This window comes from Maylandia zebra, linkage group LG9 (assembly GCF_041146795.1).
Source record: "Maylandia zebra isolate NMK-2024a linkage group LG9, Mzebra_GT3a, whole genome shotgun sequence".
Classification (NCBI taxonomy): Eukaryota; Metazoa; Chordata; class Actinopteri; order Cichliformes; family Cichlidae; genus Maylandia; species Maylandia zebra.
The window spans coordinates 12,160,327-12,180,499 of NC_135175.1; the positions used below are offsets into that span (position 1 = coordinate 12,160,327).

General features: G+C 43.3%; 1 protein-coding gene and 2 non-coding genes across 3 annotated transcripts; all 3 read left to right on the forward strand.

Moving 5' to 3' along the window:
* The first annotated feature begins 300 nt into the window (after positions 1 to 300).
* trnag-ucc (transfer RNA glycine (anticodon UCC)) lies at positions 301 to 372 on the forward strand. Its single transcript has one exon. It is a non-coding gene; the product is annotated as a tRNA-Gly (tRNA).
* Positions 373 to 947: 575 nt separating this feature from the next.
* trnas-aga (transfer RNA serine (anticodon AGA)) lies at positions 948 to 1,029 on the forward strand. The gene has a single exon. It is a non-coding gene; the product is annotated as a tRNA-Ser (tRNA).
* Positions 1,030 to 7,474: 6,445 nt separating this feature from the next.
* On the forward strand, positions 7,475 to 12,973 carry LOC143420259 (uncharacterized). Its single transcript, XM_076888019.1, has 4 exons — positions 7,475 to 8,260; positions 9,676 to 9,779; positions 10,758 to 11,354; positions 11,706 to 12,973. Exons 2-4 carry the CDS (start codon positions 9,762 to 9,764, stop codon positions 12,381 to 12,383), a joined length of 1,293 nt encoding a protein of 430 aa, XP_076744134.1. The 5' UTR covers positions 7,475 to 8,260; positions 9,676 to 9,761; the 3' UTR covers positions 12,384 to 12,973.
* The last annotated feature ends 7,200 nt before the right edge of the window (positions 12,974 to 20,173 follow it).

The following is a 20,173-nucleotide window of genomic DNA, read 5'->3' on the forward strand; positions in this document are numbered from 1 at the left end:
GATTCACACCTATTCGCACCTTGTCTGCTGTGACCTGAAGAACTCGCGTGACCATTGCGACTCTCAAGGTGCTAAAAATCACACAAGAGTTTAAATGCGTGAGAGGCCACACTTGAGTAGCAAAGAAGCTTAGCTGATGAGATTAAATGTGCAGTTGCATGAGAGCACTAGTCTTTTTAGTGATCTACCTTTTGACCAGTTTAGAACCTGACAAGCGAGTAATCACAATGCCCACCTTGTTAATTGTCCTGAAAGCTTCATAAGCCGGACAATGACTCAGTGATGTTGCAGTTTTTCACAGTGATGGTGGTATAGTGGCGAGCATAGCTGCCTTCCAAGCAGTTGACCCGGGTTCGATTCCCGGCCATCGCAGTTGCTTCTCGCAGTGCTGTTCAAGCATGTGGGCTGCGTACTGTTTTACAGTAAAAACGTTCTCCGCTCTTTCTGCAAAGGCTTACAATGTCAGGCCAGGTGCATTCTTCATCGGCCTCGCTGCTACCGTTTGCTGTGGAAAGACACTGTTCACACAGGCTTTGAGTTCTCATCACTTCATACATATACCTTCTTACATGAAACTGTGATTGGACACGCTACTTCTTCATAAAGACACCCAGTCCCACTTTAAATATTGTGCTGAATGTTTGGAATGAAGATAACATTTTACTAACCATGTACTGATCAGCTCTTTGCGGTGGCAAAATCATCAGCTGTGTGTGTTACTGTTCATGCAAACAAGCAAGCTAATGTCAGCCAGCTAGCTTCAACCGCAGCTGTGCTGCACCGATCTCACGGAACTGCAAAACCACAAGCTTTCTCACCAAAGTCATGCAGCTACCGCATTTACAATCCAGCGTGGCCGTTGTTGTGCACATCCTACTTGAAAGACGTGTGGCGTAGGACTTGGAAGACGTATGTCTTTCAAGTATGTAGCTCCAAAACCAAATGTGGTTGTTGTGGCCGAGCGGTCAAGGCGATGGACTCGAAATCCATTGGGGTCTCCCCGCACAAGTTCGAATCCTGTCGACAACGGTCAGCTGTTTTGCGGCAGTCCAGACGTTGATTTGAGAAGAAGCCACGGCATGGAGTTCACCTGAGAAGGTGCCAGGAGAAAGAGCCAGGCCTTTGCTTGTGAAAATAGAGCACGCAGAAGCAATGGACCCAGCTATGTCCTGACAAAATTAGGCACATATTCAGTAAACATGGCATCCTTCAATTGCTCTCTTAGCCACCCCAGACGTGTAGTCATCCAGGATCCTGTCTGAGTACCGCCAATGACTGATGCGTCTGACAAATGCTGATTGCTTTGCAAGAGGATCGGGATTGGAGGGACAGCGGATTTCACCGGGAATGGGACAACAGCAGAAATAGCTTCAAACATCAAACATTACTGCATGAAAAGCACAAAGAGTGGACACATTTCATTGTTTGGAACACTGCTTTTCACTTCAGCTCTTTGCATGTAAAAACTTTGCTCTTCTCCACAGCTGGCTGACGGACACGCAAAAGTGCAAGCAAGAGTGGCCACAGACCCACTATGCCGGCCTTTGTACACTCTCTCCATCTAATGATAGAGAGGAAGGATACATTCACTACTTCTAGCCTCCACTATTCAAATTCAGTATTTTCACAGCGTCCTAAAAGCTTCCTGAAAAGCCTTTACACTATTTTCCAAAACGCTGCTGTGCTGCCCCTTTAATCCTCCCCAGTTCCCTCAGTTTGAGATCCTTCTTGGACTTGGTGTCATGGTACTCCAAGTTTTGCCAAACTTTGCAACTGTTGTAGCCCCTATGTGTGCCTGTGCTAACGACAAGAACACTTTCACATGGACTTCAGGTGCACAAGCGAGCTTTGAAGAAGTAAAAAAACTCCTGGTGAATAGTCCTGCACTGGCACTGTTTGACCCTGCCTTGCGTGTTGTGATCTCTACTGATGCAAGTGACTATGGGCTTGGTGCTGTATTTGCTCAAGTGCAACCTGATGGCACAGAAAAACCTGTGGCGTTTGCTACCTGCACACTGCCTGCAACAGATCAAAAGTACTCAACTGTTGAAAAAGAAGCTTATGCTTGTGTGTGGGCTGCAGAGAAATGGAGAACGTATTTGTGGGGCCGACGTTTCACTCTGCGGACAGACCACCAAGCTCTGACAACGCTGCTGAGCACCAAAGGGTTTAATAGGGTTGGCATGCGCATCGCCCGCTGGTCTGCCCGCCTCCTGTGTTTTGACTATGATGTTATTTACCGCCCAGGTTCTCAGAACTATACAGCTGACTGTCTCTCTCGCCTGCCCCTGCCCGTTTCTTCCCATTCCACATCAGATTCAGATCATGAAATGGTAGCCCAAGTTTCTGCTGCCATGTCCTCACTTCCAGTTGCGGACTTTGACTCTGCCTGTTCAACTTGCCCTGAACTGGTTGCTTTGCGTTCACAAATACAAAGTGGCTGGCCTGCCTCAATCAAAGCACTTGATGTCACGCTTGCACCTTACTACAAAATCCGTAATGAACTCTCAACCCTAAGTGATTATGTTCTCAGAGGCTCAAGGCTCATTGCACCACTTTCAGTGAGACCTAAACTGATTGCACTGGCACATGAAAGTCACCATTGTGCGCACAAAACAAAGATTAAGAGATCTCTACTGGTGGCCAAAAATGGACTCACAAGTTCAGTCTGCCATAACCTCATGCCTCCTTTGCCAGTCCAATGACAAAACTGCACATACTAATCCTGCTCCTCTCCAACCCGTCCCACTGCCTGATGGACCGTGGAAAAAACTTGGTCTTGACATTGTTGGGCCTTTTGATACTGCAATACCTGCTTGTAGATACGTCATAACATTGACTGACTACTACTCCAAATGGCCTGAGCTTGCCTTTTCACCTTATGCTACTACTGATGATGTCATTCAGTTCCTCTCATCTGTCTTTAGTCGTCATGGCAACCCAGAGAACATCATAACTGACAATGGTGCACAGTTCACCTCTGTAATGTTCACCTCATTCCTCCAGAATAGAGGCATCTCCCACAGCAGAACATCTGTCTACTACCCAGCTGCAAACGGAGCAATCGAACGGTTTCATCGTGCCCTCCGCACCTGTATCCAGACATCAATCCAGCAGTCGAAACCATGGAAGGCGACTGTGCTGGATTGGCTTCAAGTTTACTGTGCAACACCGCATGCAACTACTTCCCTCTACTTCCCTCTCCCTAAGAACTCCTGTGTGGCAGGAAGATGCGTACTATACTGGATGTACTCCCTTTGCCTCCTGCTGTGTCTCCACTGGATACGTTGCACGTCACTCAGTTCAGAAATATCAGTTGAAAATGCAACGTTACACTGATGGTAGGCGTCACGCACGGAAACCTTCTTTTCTACCAGGAGAGAGTGTGAGGATAAGGAAACCCCACCATGTTCCCAAAGGACATCCCAGATTTACCCCTCCTGTAACAGTAACAAAAGCCAAAGGCTTGAATGCCTTCTTGCTGAGTGATGGAAAGAGTTGGAATGCCACTCATCTAGCACGCTGTCGCCCAGTGACTGAAAAGAACGCTGACACTGCTAGGCTGCACCACACTCAGACTGGCTCACCTACTGCCAGAAGACTGCCACGCGTCAAGTACAAGCCTCGCTGGCACAAAGACTATATTGTAGCATAATAGGTTGCTTCCTCTCTGTGCAGGGGGATGACTGAAGGGATCACCTTGCTAATCCTTGCTGTCCAAACTGGCCTCATTGAGCTGCAGGTCATCCACAGAGCCTTCCTCCTCTCTATCATCCTCTTTATTGTTGTTGCTTCCATCCTGCAGTCCATGCTGGAGATAGCTGAGTCCTAGCCCTGGGAGCATCTAGAGGCAATTAAGATAATATACCAAAGACTTTTTTCATGTGTTTATTTTTAAGAAAACTCTGTGTCCCACTGTTTGTTTTATTTTTTACTGATCATAAACAACCAGAGGTGTGGACTCGAGTCACATGACTTGGACTCGAGTCAGACTCGAGTCATTAATTTTATGACTTTAGACTTGACTTGAAAAAATGTTCTAAGACTTGTGACTTGACTTGGACTTTTACACCAATGACTTGGGACTTGAATTGGACTTGAACCGGTTTACTTGAAAAGACTTGATATTTCACCCCAAATATAAAATTTAACATACATATTATATAGAGATTGAAAATGTGACGTCATTCAGGGGTAAAACCGCAAAGGATTCTGGGAACTCGTGGCAAGAGGTACTAGCGCACGCAGGCTTTCAATTGAAATCACAGCGATAAAAAAGAAACACAAAAATGGCAAGAAGCTGTTGTATTATTAACTGCAATAGCCGGTCGCATGACAGCCACGGGAAGCCGACGGGTAAAGAGATCGGTTGTTATCGGATTACGTTGTTGAAGAGAAATTGTTCGAGCCATGTTTCCGAAGTAACAAAGAGGCGACGGGTGGCCTGGATTGCAGCCATTCAAAGACCAAATATAACGTCCCAGAACACTCCAGCTCACAGGTTAGTCTGCTCCAAGCATTCCCACAAAGGTCAGTCTGCTGTTGTAGTTAATGCGTCATTTTCATAACATAATTGGTGATATAGGTTACAAGCAAGTCTGGCGCTGAACAGAAATTGTCGCTCCTTTGTTTGTTGTGCATAAATAGTGAATTGTCCTGACACAATATTGCGTTTCGCTTCTGTTATTTTGGTACATTGACAAAAACATATACTTTTATTGACAGGATAAAACAGGTTTTTTGTATCACTAATTGTCCAGTACGATTACAGCATACAGTATTATTGTCACTGCTACATTTCTGTAACGCGTACCAGAAATTATTTCCACTGCTAATTAATTACCGTTGAGCTCAAAGGTCCTATTAATAAACGGTTAAGGAATGTGTATTTATGACGACAATTTGTGAGACTGGTAAACTTATGATACGTACGATGGTCTTTCGTTCTACACGGTGCATTTCAAGGTCCTGCACCCATCCGTCGGTAAACTGTACCTGGGCTTGTTGCAGTGACCTGAAGTTACTATCGTGCCAAACTAGGTATCCCCGACAGAATTTGTTTCCCCTGCGTCGGGAGCACACGCTGGACTGTCCAAATCACGGACAAACAGTATCCCACATTGTTGATTTTTAGTTTACAAACACTTCTTATAATGACTGACTACTCCTGACATTTTTGAGATCTTAGCTCTTTATACAACGAAGTTATAGTGGGATACAAATAATATCAGGCTGGTCCTGCCACAATTTGTTCCCCCTGTGTAAATCACGGACAAACAGTATCCCACATTGCTGATTTTTCGTTCACAAACACTTCTTATTATGACGCATTTCTCCTGAAACTTTGGAGGATTTAGCTCTTTATATAATAAAGTTACAGGAGAATAAAAATAGTTATTAGCCAAAATGTTTATGGTTTATTAAAATAATCCCATCTGATACCCCGTGAGCAATAAATATATAATTTTCTGTTGTAACCCTCAAACTGAATGGTAATGTAACGATACTAATTTTTCACAAAATGAAAACATCAGTACTTCCTGCATGCTCCCAGCACAGGGGAAACAAATTCTGTCGGGGATACCTACTTTGGCACGACACCGGTCCTACAACCGCATCCAAGAATAACATGCAGCTTATCTCAGAACTGTCGGTGAAAATTATCCTTGGAGCTAGGTTTAATTTAGCTGCATTTTAAAGAGGTGCAATTTCACAATTTGTGTATATTTTCTAAGTTCACTATTTTGTCATGTGTTGAGAAAAACACAGATTTAAAAATTACATGGTCTAATATTTACATTTAGCATAACTGCAACATTATTTTTTTGTTTTTTTCTTTTTAAAGACTCGAAAGGACTTGAAATTCAAAATTTCAGACTTGTGACTTTACTCGGACTTTTACACCAGTGACTTGAGACTCGACTCTGACTTGCCTGACATTACTTGAGACTTGACTTGAGACTTGAGGATAAAGACTTGAGACTTACTTGAGACTTGCAAAACAATGACTTGGTCCCACCTCTGGCTTTATCAAGTTTTATTTTCAGCGCTGTGTATTTTTCCTGCACGTCTTCAAGCTTGCAGTCCGTTTGTTTCTGTTTAATTTCTTGTTGCTTTTGTTCTTGAAGCAACTCTTTATTTTTGTTCAGTGTTTTATCAAGCTTTACCTGAAGCGCTTTGTATTTTTCCTCCATGCCTTGGAGTTTGCACTGCTTCATGTCCTGTTGTTGTTTTTCTTGGAGGAGTTCTTAATTTTTTTTGCAGAGCTTCATTAAGCTTGATTTGCAAGCCTTTGTTGTGTTTCTCCATGTCCTGGAGCTTGAAATCCATTTCCTTCTGTTTTATCTCCTGTAGCCTTTTTTCTTGAAGAAACTCTTCATTTGTGTGCGGTCTTTCATCAAGCTTTACTTGCAGCTCCTGATTCTTTTTGTCCTTCAGCACTAGTTTTTCTAGTGCTCTATCAAGCTTTGCTTGGAGCTCAAAGTTTCTTCCCTGCATTTCTAGGAGTTCCATTTCTTTCAACTTTTGAATATCTTCCTTTTCTAGAAGCTGGTTGAATGATTTGTCTACTTGATCAGGAAGTTGAATTTTGTCTTCCTGATCACAAAGAGGAGAGTTGGGCTTTACTGTTTTTTTCTGTTTTCTCTGAGACATGTTTGAATCTGTAAACTGTCACTCTGTTTATATCTGAATTAACTAATTTCAAGAAACTGTTGCAATTACCTGGACTGCCTCAGCCCAGGTGATGTAACATTAGCAGACAGAGGGTTTGATGTTGCAGAATCTTTGGAGCTGTACCATGCTGAACTGAAGAGCCCAGCTTTCACCAAAAGGAAGAACTAACTGGGCCCTAGATTGCCCAATCAAATCTCTTAATGCCACCTGCCCTCTCCTACATTAACTGTGGGCTCACCTTGTAGAACAGAGTTGAGTGTGGAAGAAATGGCAAAAATATGGAGCTGAAAAGCTGAGAGAGAAAAAGAAATGATAAATAAATCAATGTGTCAAATTAACTGACATGTTAGCTGGTAGAGTGCCCACTGCATTATATATATATCATCTCTTTTTTATAATAAATAATCAAAAACTTTATTTAAACTAAGATTTTAAAAAATATGTGCAGTGATTGATGTGCTCTCAGACATGTGCTTCAATCCACACACAAATACAAAACAATCTGACCACACGTACAACTGTTTCACAAACTCTATAAAGCATTCACACTCCAATGGATGCATCAGAAAGCAGCTTGGGATTACAATCTTGTCCAAGGATATTTCGCCTGCAGACCGGAGCAGCCAGGGATCAAACCAGAAAACTTTCTGATCAAAAGCTGACTTGTGCTAAATGCTGAACGGCAGCCAACCCATTTTAGCCATTTAATGAATGTGCCATTTAATCTTGGCTGCAGCCAAGATTAAATGGCACATTCATTAATTACAGAGTTACGGATTGTTACATGGAACTCAAAAGAAATAATGAACCCATCTCGTGTCCTGTGTCTTCTATAGCTGTCTGTACTTTTACCTCCAAAGTTCATCAGCAAACATGTTTGCAGGCCTCTAATTATCAGGCTGTACTCAAGCGCTTGAATTCAACCTAAAAGCTGTGCTGTCATACAGAACCAAGTACCCTCCGCGGAAACTATAGCTAATGTCACAACTGGATCTGATGAGACAGCTATGATTTCTGGACTCGAAGTAAATAATCCTGAATCAATTTATACAACATCAGTTTGTTTGTTTTGCTTTCATAACAAATAGTTTGAGCCATATACAAATACAGAAGTGACAAATGGAAACATATTTACAATCCAAAGTCAGACTAACAGTTTTCAGTAGCACAGTCTTTTATTTACAGTCTGCTTCTCCTGGTGGTAAACCTCTATCACATGTTTGGATTAAAAATTAGGCCTATATAGCTGCTGGTTCCAGCTTAAGCAATATGTTAAAAATACTAAATTCTTCATTGATTTGAGCTGTGGGGTTTGCTATACACTGGCAGAAAATTGTAGAGTAAATGGTGAAAACAAACAAACCAAATAACAAGATCCTTGAATTCCATCTTTTTTATTAACAGAAACTCCAACAAATTTGTGCCCAATTGATGATGTTTGGGACATGAAAAGTCCAGTCCAGCAGGTGGCGGTAATGCGCCTTAAAGCTTTAACCGCCAAAAAATACAAGAGCAGAAGAAGAAGAAGCCGAGTTCCCGCTTTATGGCGTTTTTCTCTCCGATTATTGTCAAGACTGATTTAAAGGTAAGCACCGAGCTAATATTAATCCGAGTCTAGTTAATCTTGAGTTTAGCTCCTGAATGAGTCTTTCTGTTGCTCTCCTCGGTGTCTCTTCTCAAGTTTTTGTGAACAAGTTGGAAAAAAAAATCTGACTAAATTGACTCAAGCTGCTTTAAACTAATTTACAGAAAGATATCAGCAAAAGGTTGTGAAACACAGAGAAGAAAAGAATTTTATTAGAAGAAAGCTTTTAAATGAGCTCATTGTAATCAGAGTTTGTGTTGTTTTATTAGTCTGTTATTAAGGCTACTTAGCATCTCTGTGGCACCTGCACAGCTTATGAATGCAGCTTGCTAACTAAGCTAGCTAGCGCCACCCTTCTTCCATATAAGGTCACTTCCGGCTCCAAAAGACCCAACATGTTGGCGGTAAAAGTGCTATAATGAAATACATTTATGAGAAATGTAAAAATAAATGTGTTCCAGGCTAAAACACAGCTGCCTTTATCAGCGCAAAGTTGTGATGAGGCTTACTCAGATGATGGCTCAGATTTCTACACCCACTCGGATATACAGATGAAATCAAGACAAGTACATCAATACAAAAATTCACACGATTGTTCAAAATATAATAAATTGCATGAATATAGGAAATCTTCCTCTCAGTGACTGAGTTGTCTCATTGTGTCCTCATTTTTTATAAATCAAGGCCTGAGTAACCCAACCTTAAGTGTTCATTAAGGTTTTTGTCACATAGATAGAAAATAAACTCAGAGATTAAGCGGCTGTTATAAACAGAGTGATTAGTTTATGTAAAAAATGTAGTTTGTTGTTGTTCTGGTTTACGTGCTGAAAATGGTTTTATTTGTGTATGTTCAATGTGTTAGACTTGTACATAGTTAAATATATGATCAAATAATGTTGAATCCTGGATATGGATTTGTAAGCAATGAAATTTGAAATAAGGGGGTAGGAACAAGAAAACTTCATCCTACTCCTTTTCGAGCACACACATTCTGTAGACATAGATATTTACATGAAAACTTGATGATTTTTAAGTTTTGTTATTTTTATTTTTTTCTGTTGTTATTTCAATTATATTTGCATGTTTGAAATAAATTTTATCTATCTATCTATCTATCTATCTATCTATCTATCTATCTATCTATCTATCTATCTATCTATCATTTCTCACGGCACACGTATATTGTCGGGTTTTTTCTTGGCCAGGGCATATTTTAAAGAGGAATTGCTCTCCTGGTACTGGTGTGCCATACTGCTGAATTTGGTATCGGTGTTCAAACCTTTTGTGTTTGTTTCAAACAAGTTGTCCACCCAAGGAAGCTAAAATGTGTTCTGTGTGTTCTCAGATGAACATATAAGACACTTTGACTCTTCAGTGCAGTGTGGAGCTTAACAAAGTTCTGTTTTGTGTCCCAGCTGATCAGGAGGAGGAGAAGAGTCTGACGGAGCAGCAGAGGAAATTTCAGCTACTTGGACTCAGCTCAGCCACTGCAGAGAAAACAATGAGCTCAACACAGAAGGTGACAGATACTAGTGTTAAGAAATACTCCATTAAAAGCTGAAGTACTGATACAGTATGTATATTTTATGCTAAACTAAGTGAACCTTGTGCAATATTAATGTAATGTAGAAATAATGTATACAATGTATACAATGCCTACATCTTAGACGGTGACGTTGCCTCTAAACATCAAAATGAGCAGGAAGATGTTAAAGTGGGATTCAGCAGGATTCAACCCTAAAATCAGCTGTAGTGGCTCAGTGTGGGGAAAAGGGTCACAGCTCACAATCATTTCTATTGAGAGCTCCAGTAGATTTTTTTTAATGTGCAGGCTGTGATCAGCTGACCTGCTGCTCTCTGTGAATTCAACCAGATGTCAGCAGATGTTTCACGAGTTGTCCTGGCTGATTTCCTTTCTCTACACTGACAGTACACTGTCTTTATATTAGACACTATACTGTTGATATGTGGGTGGAGCTCAGTGAATGAATGTCAGCATCATGAGCTTAAGTTTAAGTTAATCTCTGCTACACTTGATGTAATCTAACTCTGACATGAGCACCACAGTCACTGTGCACCAGTCACACACTGTTCTTTACTTAAATCCATCACATTACAGTAAACTTGCCTGCTTATCCTGCACTAACCTGCAGAGGATTTTACTGCAGTCTTTACATCACATTGTGAGACAAACTGCACACAAACAGTTTGTGTGTTTACTGATGTTTGTTGGGCTGATAGAATCGCTGCATTTGAAATTACCTGCCACATAAAAAATATTACTCCATTTATTCTCGCTCGTCTTCTGTATTGCTAACTAGATGTTGAAATACCGCGACCGCAACTTATCAGCACCTGCAGTCGTTCAGGTTCTGGTGGTGTTTGGTGCCACACTCCACCTTCAGGTTTAAAACTAGTGTTAATGGAGGGAGTTTGAAGCTTCAGTTTGTTCAATGACTGCATTTCACTCACTGACTCTGTATCTCTGTCACTGCAGGACCAACATGGACCGAGAAGTCAGCGCTCTCAGGAGGCCGACAAACCTCACAGAAGAAAGAGAGAGAAAAAAAACACCTGTGACGAGTGTGGGAAGGATTTTACCTGGAAGTTTAAACTAAAACAACATCAGCTCATCCACACTGGAGAGAGACCGTTCAGCTGTGACTTGTGTGGAAAGTCGTTTTCCTGGAAGAATTCCCTGAAAAGACACCAAGTCGTCCACAGTGGAGTTAAAGCTTACAGCTGTGATCAGTGTGGCAGAGCTTTTACTCGAAGTAGCCACTTACAGAGTCATCTAGTTACCCACTCTGGAGTTAAGGCATACAGCTGTGACATCTGTGGAAAAACCTTCAGCCAGCTAGGGTACCGAAATATACACCTACGCATTCACTCCGGAGAAGATGTGTACTGGTGTGATCAGTGTGGTAAATACTTTACAACAGACGCACAGTTACAACACCACATGTTTACCCACACTGAGGAGAGACCTTATCAATGTGACCTGTGTGAGAAGACTTTTAAAACTCCACAGTACCTGAGAGAACACCAACAGATCCACACCAGAAAGAGACTCTACAAGTGCAGTTACTGTGAGGTTTGTATTTTTATTTTATTCTTGTAAGTTCAGTCTGACTGTTTGGAACAAGTGTGCTCATTAAATCGTGTTAGCATGTTAGCACTTCTACTGCACCGAAGAGTAGCTCTGAGCCATTATTCAGGTTTTCATTTCATTTAAGTGTAAGTCAGATGTTACTGTAATATTAAATAAGTATTGCTGTAGTATTATGGTGGTAGTATTGTAGTTATTGTAGCCCAGTAAACTGAGTGTGTTAATTGAAACAGTAAAATGTAATTGGACGTCTGCCGAGATGCTCTTTATTTCAGGCGACTTCCAGGATAAAAGTGTTGAAGGACTGACTTACACTGTCTTTGTGTCTTTGTTTAGAAGCAGAGCGACACAGATGGATCCACTTCTCAACCCTGTCATCGCTGTGGTGGTGGGAAAGACTTTCGTTGTGACATCTGTGGAAAAACTTTCAGTCACCAAGCCAGCCTAAAAATACATCAACGTAAACACACTGGAGACAAACTGAAATACTGCAAAGAATGTGGGAGAAGCTTCCCCACATCAGCTGACTTAAAACGACATGAACTCTTTCACAGTGGGGTCAAGAAGCACCTCTGTGATCAGTGTGGGTCATCCTTCACCACTGCAAGTCAGCTTAAAAGACACAAACGAGTCCACACAGGAGCGAAACCATACAAGTGCAGACACTGTGACAAAAGCTTCTCACAGTCAGGTAGTCGTAACGAGCATGAACGTACACACATGGAAGGAAACTACAGCTGTGAGCAGTGTGACAAGAGCTTCAGTAATCTCAGTTCATACTCTGCACACAAACGATCCCACGTTACTAATAAACTGTTTCACTGTTACCAATGTGCCAAAACATTCACTTCATTATCTGCTCTGTGCAAACATCAGCGCGATCACGCAGGGCTGAAATCATTCCCATCACAGGATCAGAGTGAATCTGAAGAGAGAGAGACATCCTCTGGTTTCAGAGTCCAACTTAAAACCCTGGAGATCAGGCTCCACAGAGTTCAGGTCGGCTCTCCTTAAGTTTAAGTTAAAGTTCAAATGAGGCTGTGAATCAAACTGTTCCTATAGTTCAATGTTAATCTTTATAAATTGTTCTTCTGTTTGTGTTCAGTCGTTACCTTTTTTTTTCAGTGGTTGGATTAAAAATCAGTTTTCTGTTGTTTAAGTTTTTATTGAATGTATTTTGTTAAATAAAGTTAAAATATTGTTAAATAAAGAATTGTTTGAACGACAAAGATTTTGAGCCATGATGTCATTTCCTGTATTTCAGAGTAAAGACTGAAGTGACAAATGGAAACATGTTTACAGTCATGGAATAAACACTGATGGGTCATCTGTAGGAAGTTCTATTGCTGACCTGACAGACTCGACCTTGTTTACAAAGAAAGAAAGGAACTGATGACATGTGTCAGCAGAGGCTTTCAGGGTTGTTTAGAGTAGAGCTGATAGTCTTAAAGAGAACATGGCGATTATGACAATTTAACACAATGATCTGAGAAAAATATCTGTTTCTCTCATTTTTACTGTATTCTGATCAAATTTCCAACATTCTTTTAACATTTCAAAAGAAACCTGCAAATTGTCTTTCTTCCACTTTCACACTTGGCCCTAAAAACACCAACATCCGTGCATCACCCTTGTGTCAGTCTAATGAACCTAACATGTGATTGATACATAACACACATTCACACTGGCTGCATATATCAGTCCGGGGGGGCAGAGCAGAACTCTGTATGAATCAGACGCGCTCACATATTCAGGCTTTCCAGAGGCGTTTACCATCAGAAGAAGCAGAACAATGAATCATCAGCACCCTGCAGAAGAACACAGCAAGCAACAACTCTAACAATAAAGACGTGCTGGAGCCAAAAGATGCAGATAGCGAGTTTTAAACGATAACGCACAGGATCAAAGGGGGAGAGGGTAAAAACCCACTGCCTCCTGAGATAAAGATCAGCAAGTCAAGCTGGCAGCAGACGACACAAAACGCTCTCTGGAGGAGGCGGCGACTGTGGAGCAGGCCAACGGAGAGGCGGATCGGCAGACAGGAAGCTCCCGGGGTCCCACAACAAGATGTTGCGCGTCAGACTGGAGCAGGATATCCCCATGTTGGTGACACTGCCCATCGAGGTACAGCCCAACTTGGCAAACCAACCCTTCCCTTTCTTGGACACCACACTGGCTGATCTGGGCATCCAAGACTGAGTCTCACTCCGTGTGGGGACGTTTTTTTGTTTTTGTTTGTTTTTTAAGAAGCAATCATGTGTATATATTCAGCTCAGAGCTGAAGGAGAGGGTGGTTTGGGTTGACACCAAGAAGACCCATCCTAGAGGTACGGCGGTGGGATCCAACTGCAGGGATGTGGTCAGATGGCAGTCTGTGGAAATCAGGTGACAGTGAGAGCAACTTGATTTTCCTATTTTGTCCTTCAGATACGAGTGAAAGCCCAGATGCCAGGAGACAAGCAGCTCCAGGAGGTCCTGTACAGCACCGAGGTCCACACTGACCGCTCCTTCTGCTGCACTGGAATGGATATCCTGCCCTGGAAACAGACGTGTGCAGGTCTAGAAGCAGTTTAAATCCCATACTTTTTTGATCTGTGAGGCTCTTAATGTCACGTCTGCAGCCATGAAAGTCAGCTCAGGGTTTCTTGATTCTGATTTTTCTTTGCTGTGTCACATTTAGCTCATATCTGCATTGCCATGCCCTGAAAACAAGCTGCCGAGCTTTAGTCAGGCTCAGGGACAACGGGAGATCTGAGGAGCAACACGATGAGAACAACTAAAACTGAACAAACTTAACATCTGATTACCTTTTTTATTTGTAAGAAAAAGTTTAACATGAACGCGCCAACTGTCCACAGCAAAGCTTATTATGACAAGACTGCTTTTATTCAGTGATGTCAAAGTGTCATCACTTCATACCTCTGAACTGACATTAGATGTATTGCATACCTTGTTAGAATTACACTGTTGAAGCATTTGTAAAAAGCTTCTGTCCTTGTTAATTTATGTTTTAGGATAAGTTTTTGGGCTGTGTAAGGTCACAGGTTGCATTTCTGAGCAGAGTAGTAAAGGTAAAGTAAGTGTTTTCAAAACTAGCCACTCAGCATGTGTACAAACAGTGAGAAATCTCTGAAGAAAACCGTTTGAAGGAGCAAGAACACACGCGTTTCTCCACAGGTTAAAGCCCGCTTTAATAATCAATATGAATCAAAGACTTCTGTCAACACAAAATAAATGTAAGGAAACACATCCAGTTTCTATAACTGACGACAAGCTTGGACCACAGTGATCTAAACTCATCCTCTACATTGGAAATGTAAACAAATGTAAATGTGGTTTTTACTGTACCAGAGCAGGGCTGTGTGTGTAGAGCACAGCCAGGCAGCTGAACACTGTATTGTTCTCTTTTTGGTCCTCTTCGAGCGGGAGACGAGCCACCAAAGCTGGCAACACCGGTCAGTGAACACATTCAGTTTTCAGGCCCCTCTTCTGTGGAACCAGCTTCCAGTTTGGATTCAGAAGACAAGATTTCAAGATTAGGCTTAAAACTTTCCTCTTTGGTAAAGCATATATTTAGGGCTGGACCAGGTGACCCTGAATCCTCCCTTAGTTATGCTGCAATAGATGTAGCCTGCCGGGGATTCCCATGATGCATTGAGTTTTTCCTTTCCAGTCTCCTTTCTCACTCAGTATGAGTTAATAGACGTCTCTGCATTGAATCATATCTGTTATTAACCTCTGTCTCTCTTCCACAGCAGGTCTTTTATCCTGTCTTCCTTCTCTCACCCCAACCGGTCACAGAAGATGGCCCCGCCCCTCCCTGAGCCTGGTTCTGCTGGAGGTTTCTTCCTGTTAAAGGGGAGTTTTTCCTTCCCACTGTCGCCAAAGTGCTTGCTCATAGGGGGTCATATGATTGTTGGGTTTTTCTCTGTATCTATGAAGCGCCTTGAGGCGACTTTTGTTGTGATTTGGCGCTATATAAATAAAATTGAATTGAATTGAATTATCTGAGGAAGAAGCAGAGTTGGTTTGTTTCCAGCTGAAATCATCCAGGCTCAGGAATTTGAATTGATCCACATCATTTCTGCTTGAACTAGAGAACATGAGTGTCGACTTACATTTGGTCTGTGAGACACATGTCATAGTGACAGTATTTGGGTTAATATGGCATTACTCACCCTGGTCGCATTTCTTCAATATCAGGCACCAAGTTCAGGAACTCGTTCTTTGCAGCCCGCGCAAGGTAGGAGGTCTCCAGAGTGGGAACCATCGGGAAGTTTTCACAGTCTGAGCAGGAGGGACTGGAGGCACGTGAGCTGTTCTCAGGGGTCCTTTAACACAAATCACACCAAGTTAGAATCAAATAGATAACCTGTCAATAACCGTTTGCAGATCGAGGTCAATGTTCCTAAAAATATGTTTACTTCTGGCCCATGGAGCCACAGCGCGAGTCCGAGAGAGAGGGGCAGGTAGAGGAAGGGGTGAGGGTGGCACTGCTGAAGCTCGTCACGGATGGATCACGTCCGATCGGTGAGATGAGAGAAAGCTGAAGTGAAACAACAGCAGGATGAGGTAGACGTCAATATAGGAACTCCCTGATGTGACACAGAAAGGCTATTTTTTTATTTCTTTGTATTATTTCTCAACTTGCAGTCACTGATGCTGTTCACCAGCTGGTTGTATTCAGTATTGAAGGTGTGTGTCAGAAGGCGCAGGCACTACAACACAACAGGAACAAGACCGATCAGCTCCGAGCAGAGAAGGAAGAAGGCAGCAACAAGAACGCCCACTAAGCCCACGTTTTTCTCACCTTGGTGGCCAGCTCCTTCTCACGCTTTCAAAGGTGGTGCTGGAGATCTGCGAGGAGGCGGAGGTGGACGTGGACAGAGTGCCGGAGCTCACGCTGGGGGACAGAGACTCACTCAGGGACTTGGTGGTGGGAGCTGTTCCCACGGGAGCCGCCTCTCCCAGAAGGTGACGGGTCTTTTCCACCTGGACGAAAGATGGGGGCGAATGTGAGGTGGGGAGAAGAGGGGAGGTTAGTCATGTAAAGTCTGTACTCTAAGAAAAAACTTTTTAGAATAGCACTTTGGTCTTTGAGTTGAAAAGTCATTTTTCCCTCTACGATATTAAACAGATTTATTTCTTTATGAATCTTTTAAGGCCCCACCTCCTGCAGCTGCTCCATCTTCTCCAGCTTCCACTGGTGCTCTAGGATGAGGCTATCTCCTCTGGGCCTCCAGCCGGCCAGGTTCTCCTCTCCACGCACATAAGCCACTGATGTGTCCAGGACCTTCCTCCTCCTCCTCTGCATCCCTGCTCAGGACATGAGCCCTCATTAGGATGAAGCTCTCCACAGAATTATGATAAAACAGCTGCCGTTCTTTAAACATGTTTCATGGCCGCTCACCTGGGCTTCCAGTGTCAGACATCTTACACAAGCTCAGCTCGTAGATCCCAGTCACTCGGTTGCTATAATGAAGCAGAAGTTTTGAACAAGGAAACTTTGTAACAGGGCAGATATCTTTGATTGTGAAACAGAGATGGCCACAGTGCAGCAGCCCAGATTTACCAGTCAGGAGTTTTGGAGTATCCAGTCCCAAAGAGGTTCTTGAGAGAACGGGGTGGGGAAATCTTGGCGTCTCGGGAGTAAAAGACCGTGCAGATGTCTTTGGTGATAATGGCAGGCTGGATGCAATGGTCCAGCTGCAGAGAGGAGATAAAGGGTGTGTGTTAGACACGATGACATCAAGAGACTTAAAAACACGTACAAACAGGTACAACACGGCGGAGCAGCGGCTGACCTCCAGATACGCAGATAAGGTCATGTAGATCTTCTCTCCGTAGGGAGTGACGCGGTTGAGCAGGAGGGAACCTTTTAAGGGTGTTTTTATTTGTGCTCCCTGGCCTGGAAATAAACGGTTTCCGATCAGACCTGCTTCATCTTTGTGCCCTTGGTATCTGACTCGCTTGCTCCCCCATGCATTTTAAAAGAATCCTTCTCTTCAGCATGAAGTTCTGGCTCAGCTTTAGTGTCTGCATTACATGTACACAAAGACAGAAACATTCAATGATAAAAACACACAGTGGAATAAAATTGTAAGACGTCATCAGTTGATGCAGTTTAAGGACACTTGTTGTTCTGTGCAGTCTCACCTGGAGCTCACGCTTCTAGTTCATGCCATCATGACCAAAGATTCTTCAATTAATAGTTTAAAGATGTCCATGAATGCACTGCTAACTGCTCTTCACCCTGATAAAAATCAACATGCATTTAGAATAAGAAACACTTTTACAAAACCAAAAGCTTCACTGTACTTAGTGATTTATACGTCTACAAAACAGGTTCAGTTTGTAACTGAGAGAGCGGCTCAGTGGCGCTGAATTATATTTCCAATAGAAACACAATTTCATATGTTGTAGTAACAACACACTGCCACAAGATGTCAGCCTAGGCCTACTTTAACATGCTGTTCCAGTACAAAAGAAAAAGTGACAGAGCCTTGAAAGAGTGACAGAGACACTTTTTATGAACTCATCTGTAATGTGTCACCTTTTCTGTAGGATGAAGAAGTGCTTCCCTTCTTTTAAAGTAAATACAGGCTTACAAAGATCCTCTAAACATGTTTCTGAAATAATCCTAAACACAATCATTAAATCAAAAATGCAAGAAACTATTTATTTAATCACTCTTCTTAACTTAATTCCTTAACTTAGTAAAAAAAAAAAAAAAATAGACAAGAAATTTTCTTCTGTCTCACCTCTGTCAGTTTTCATGCTGTTGCAAGAACAGGTGGAGGTGCAGGTGGAACTTTGACTTCAGTGTGGTTTGTATGTGCAGGCAGGAGTCTGACATCTCAGGACAGCAGAGGATTGTCGAGCACGGTGACTCCTGCTGCGACACCCCCGTCTGACTGTCCTGAGCTCTTGGTCCTCAGCAGACGGCCCACACACTCATTCATCACCATGTCTTTACCCTGCCTGTAAGAAAACCAAGAAAAGGCTAACATTAGAAACAGCCACCAACCAATCCCTTTTACTCCACCACCCAAAAACCAGTGAGAAACACTAGTTAGTATTAACTTGGAATCAAAGTGCACTAATCCCCAGGCTCCCAGCATAACATACAGTCCAACACAAACTCCACAAACTGTCTTGCTTCAGCTGACTTTCCTTCACCTTCTCTCCAAACAATCTGTTGTGCTCTTTTCAGCACAAAGCCACACTCCTGCTCACTGATCCTCACCTCTTTTTAACCTAGTCTCAGCAACTTTGTCCCATAGCTTGCACATCCTTTCCACCTCCATCTTTCTTCCCAGCCAACTGATACATACCTTTTCTCCTTCCTTAAAAGCCAGCCTAAGAAATACGAGTTCATAAACGCCACAGAGAAATAAATCAGAGGAATAAAATGCAAATGATATTGCTTACACTGAACAGCAACACCCAGGTGAGGATTATCTAATGCCAAATTTTCCAAACAATGAACAAACCGTGCCCTTTTTCTCACCATGTCTAGAGTGTAGAGGTCAGCCAATGTCGCTCGGATCTGCTGCACAGCTTGAGGCTGGTCTGGGAAGAATCTGTCCAGGACTCCAGGTCTGGGGAGCACTTGCTGAACCTTCTTGGTACCAGCCAGGTGAGCGCTGATATCTGGACACAAAGCCATAGAAAAAAAAAAGAAAAAAAATGCATCTATTAATCACCTGGATCACCTGTTGAGAAAGAAAAAAGAAAACAAGCAGAAGAGAACAAGAGTAATAGAATAAACAACATCACAATGATATATGGGAATATGACAGTAAATACTAAATATTAAACATTATTGTGCAGCACATAAGATCAACAGAACACAGTGTGCTTTGAGGTAGGAGCCAAAAAGGGTGAAGTTTGTGTGTGTGAGCACCTGTGAGCATGGACGCGCTTGTTTTTTAAAAAGGTTCCTTCATGTAATGATCTGCTAGAGGGTGTGGGGGGGCCACAGCCCCGTCCTCCAGGGCATGAAGCAGGTATGGAGGAGATCAAAACTCCAGACATCCAGAGGCCCCCAGAACACAACAGACCAAGGAAGACCAACAGAGGGGCAGCCGCGCCACTGTCCCAGAAAGAGCTGAGGAGAGTCCCAGATGAGGGCTCACTCAGCAGCCGCGGAGCAGAAGCCAGGGGGAGTTGCAGTGACGCGCCCGTGAGCTCCGCCGGCAGCCAGCCGTGCCTGAGTGACCGAGCCCCAGGCCGAGAGGCCGGGGGCACCCCCACCTCCGAAGTGGCCCGAGCGAGCCCCAGGCTCCAGGCCCCGATAAGCGGCCGCCAAGGAGTGAACCGGTGTGTACCTGGACGCGCATCCCCGGACACAAAGAACCACCAACGCACCGATGTCTGAGGGAGTCCGCCACTGGCAGGGGAAGTGGTGGTAGGGGGAGATAGGCCTCCAAACCTTGGAGGGCCTGAGATGTCCCCAGAGAGGTGGCGCCTGATACCCAACCTGACATATAGACACAGACATACAGGCACACACAGACACAAACATCCATTCCCACCCTCATGCTCTCATATGTACTTACTCCACACTCAACCAACGTGGAGACAGACATAAAGAGACGCTGTACACACGATCACACTCCCCAAGCGTACTCTACAAACCGGGTCTAGGTACCCTTGCCCCTGGAGGGGGAACTGCACCCAGACCCAGGTGGTGTTACCCTTTTCCCTGCGGTGGGGAGAGGCAGACCACCCCAACTCCGCAGCAGCAGGGAGGCCCCACACTCCAGACCGCAGTCGGACGGCCAACTCCTCCTCCTAGCCCC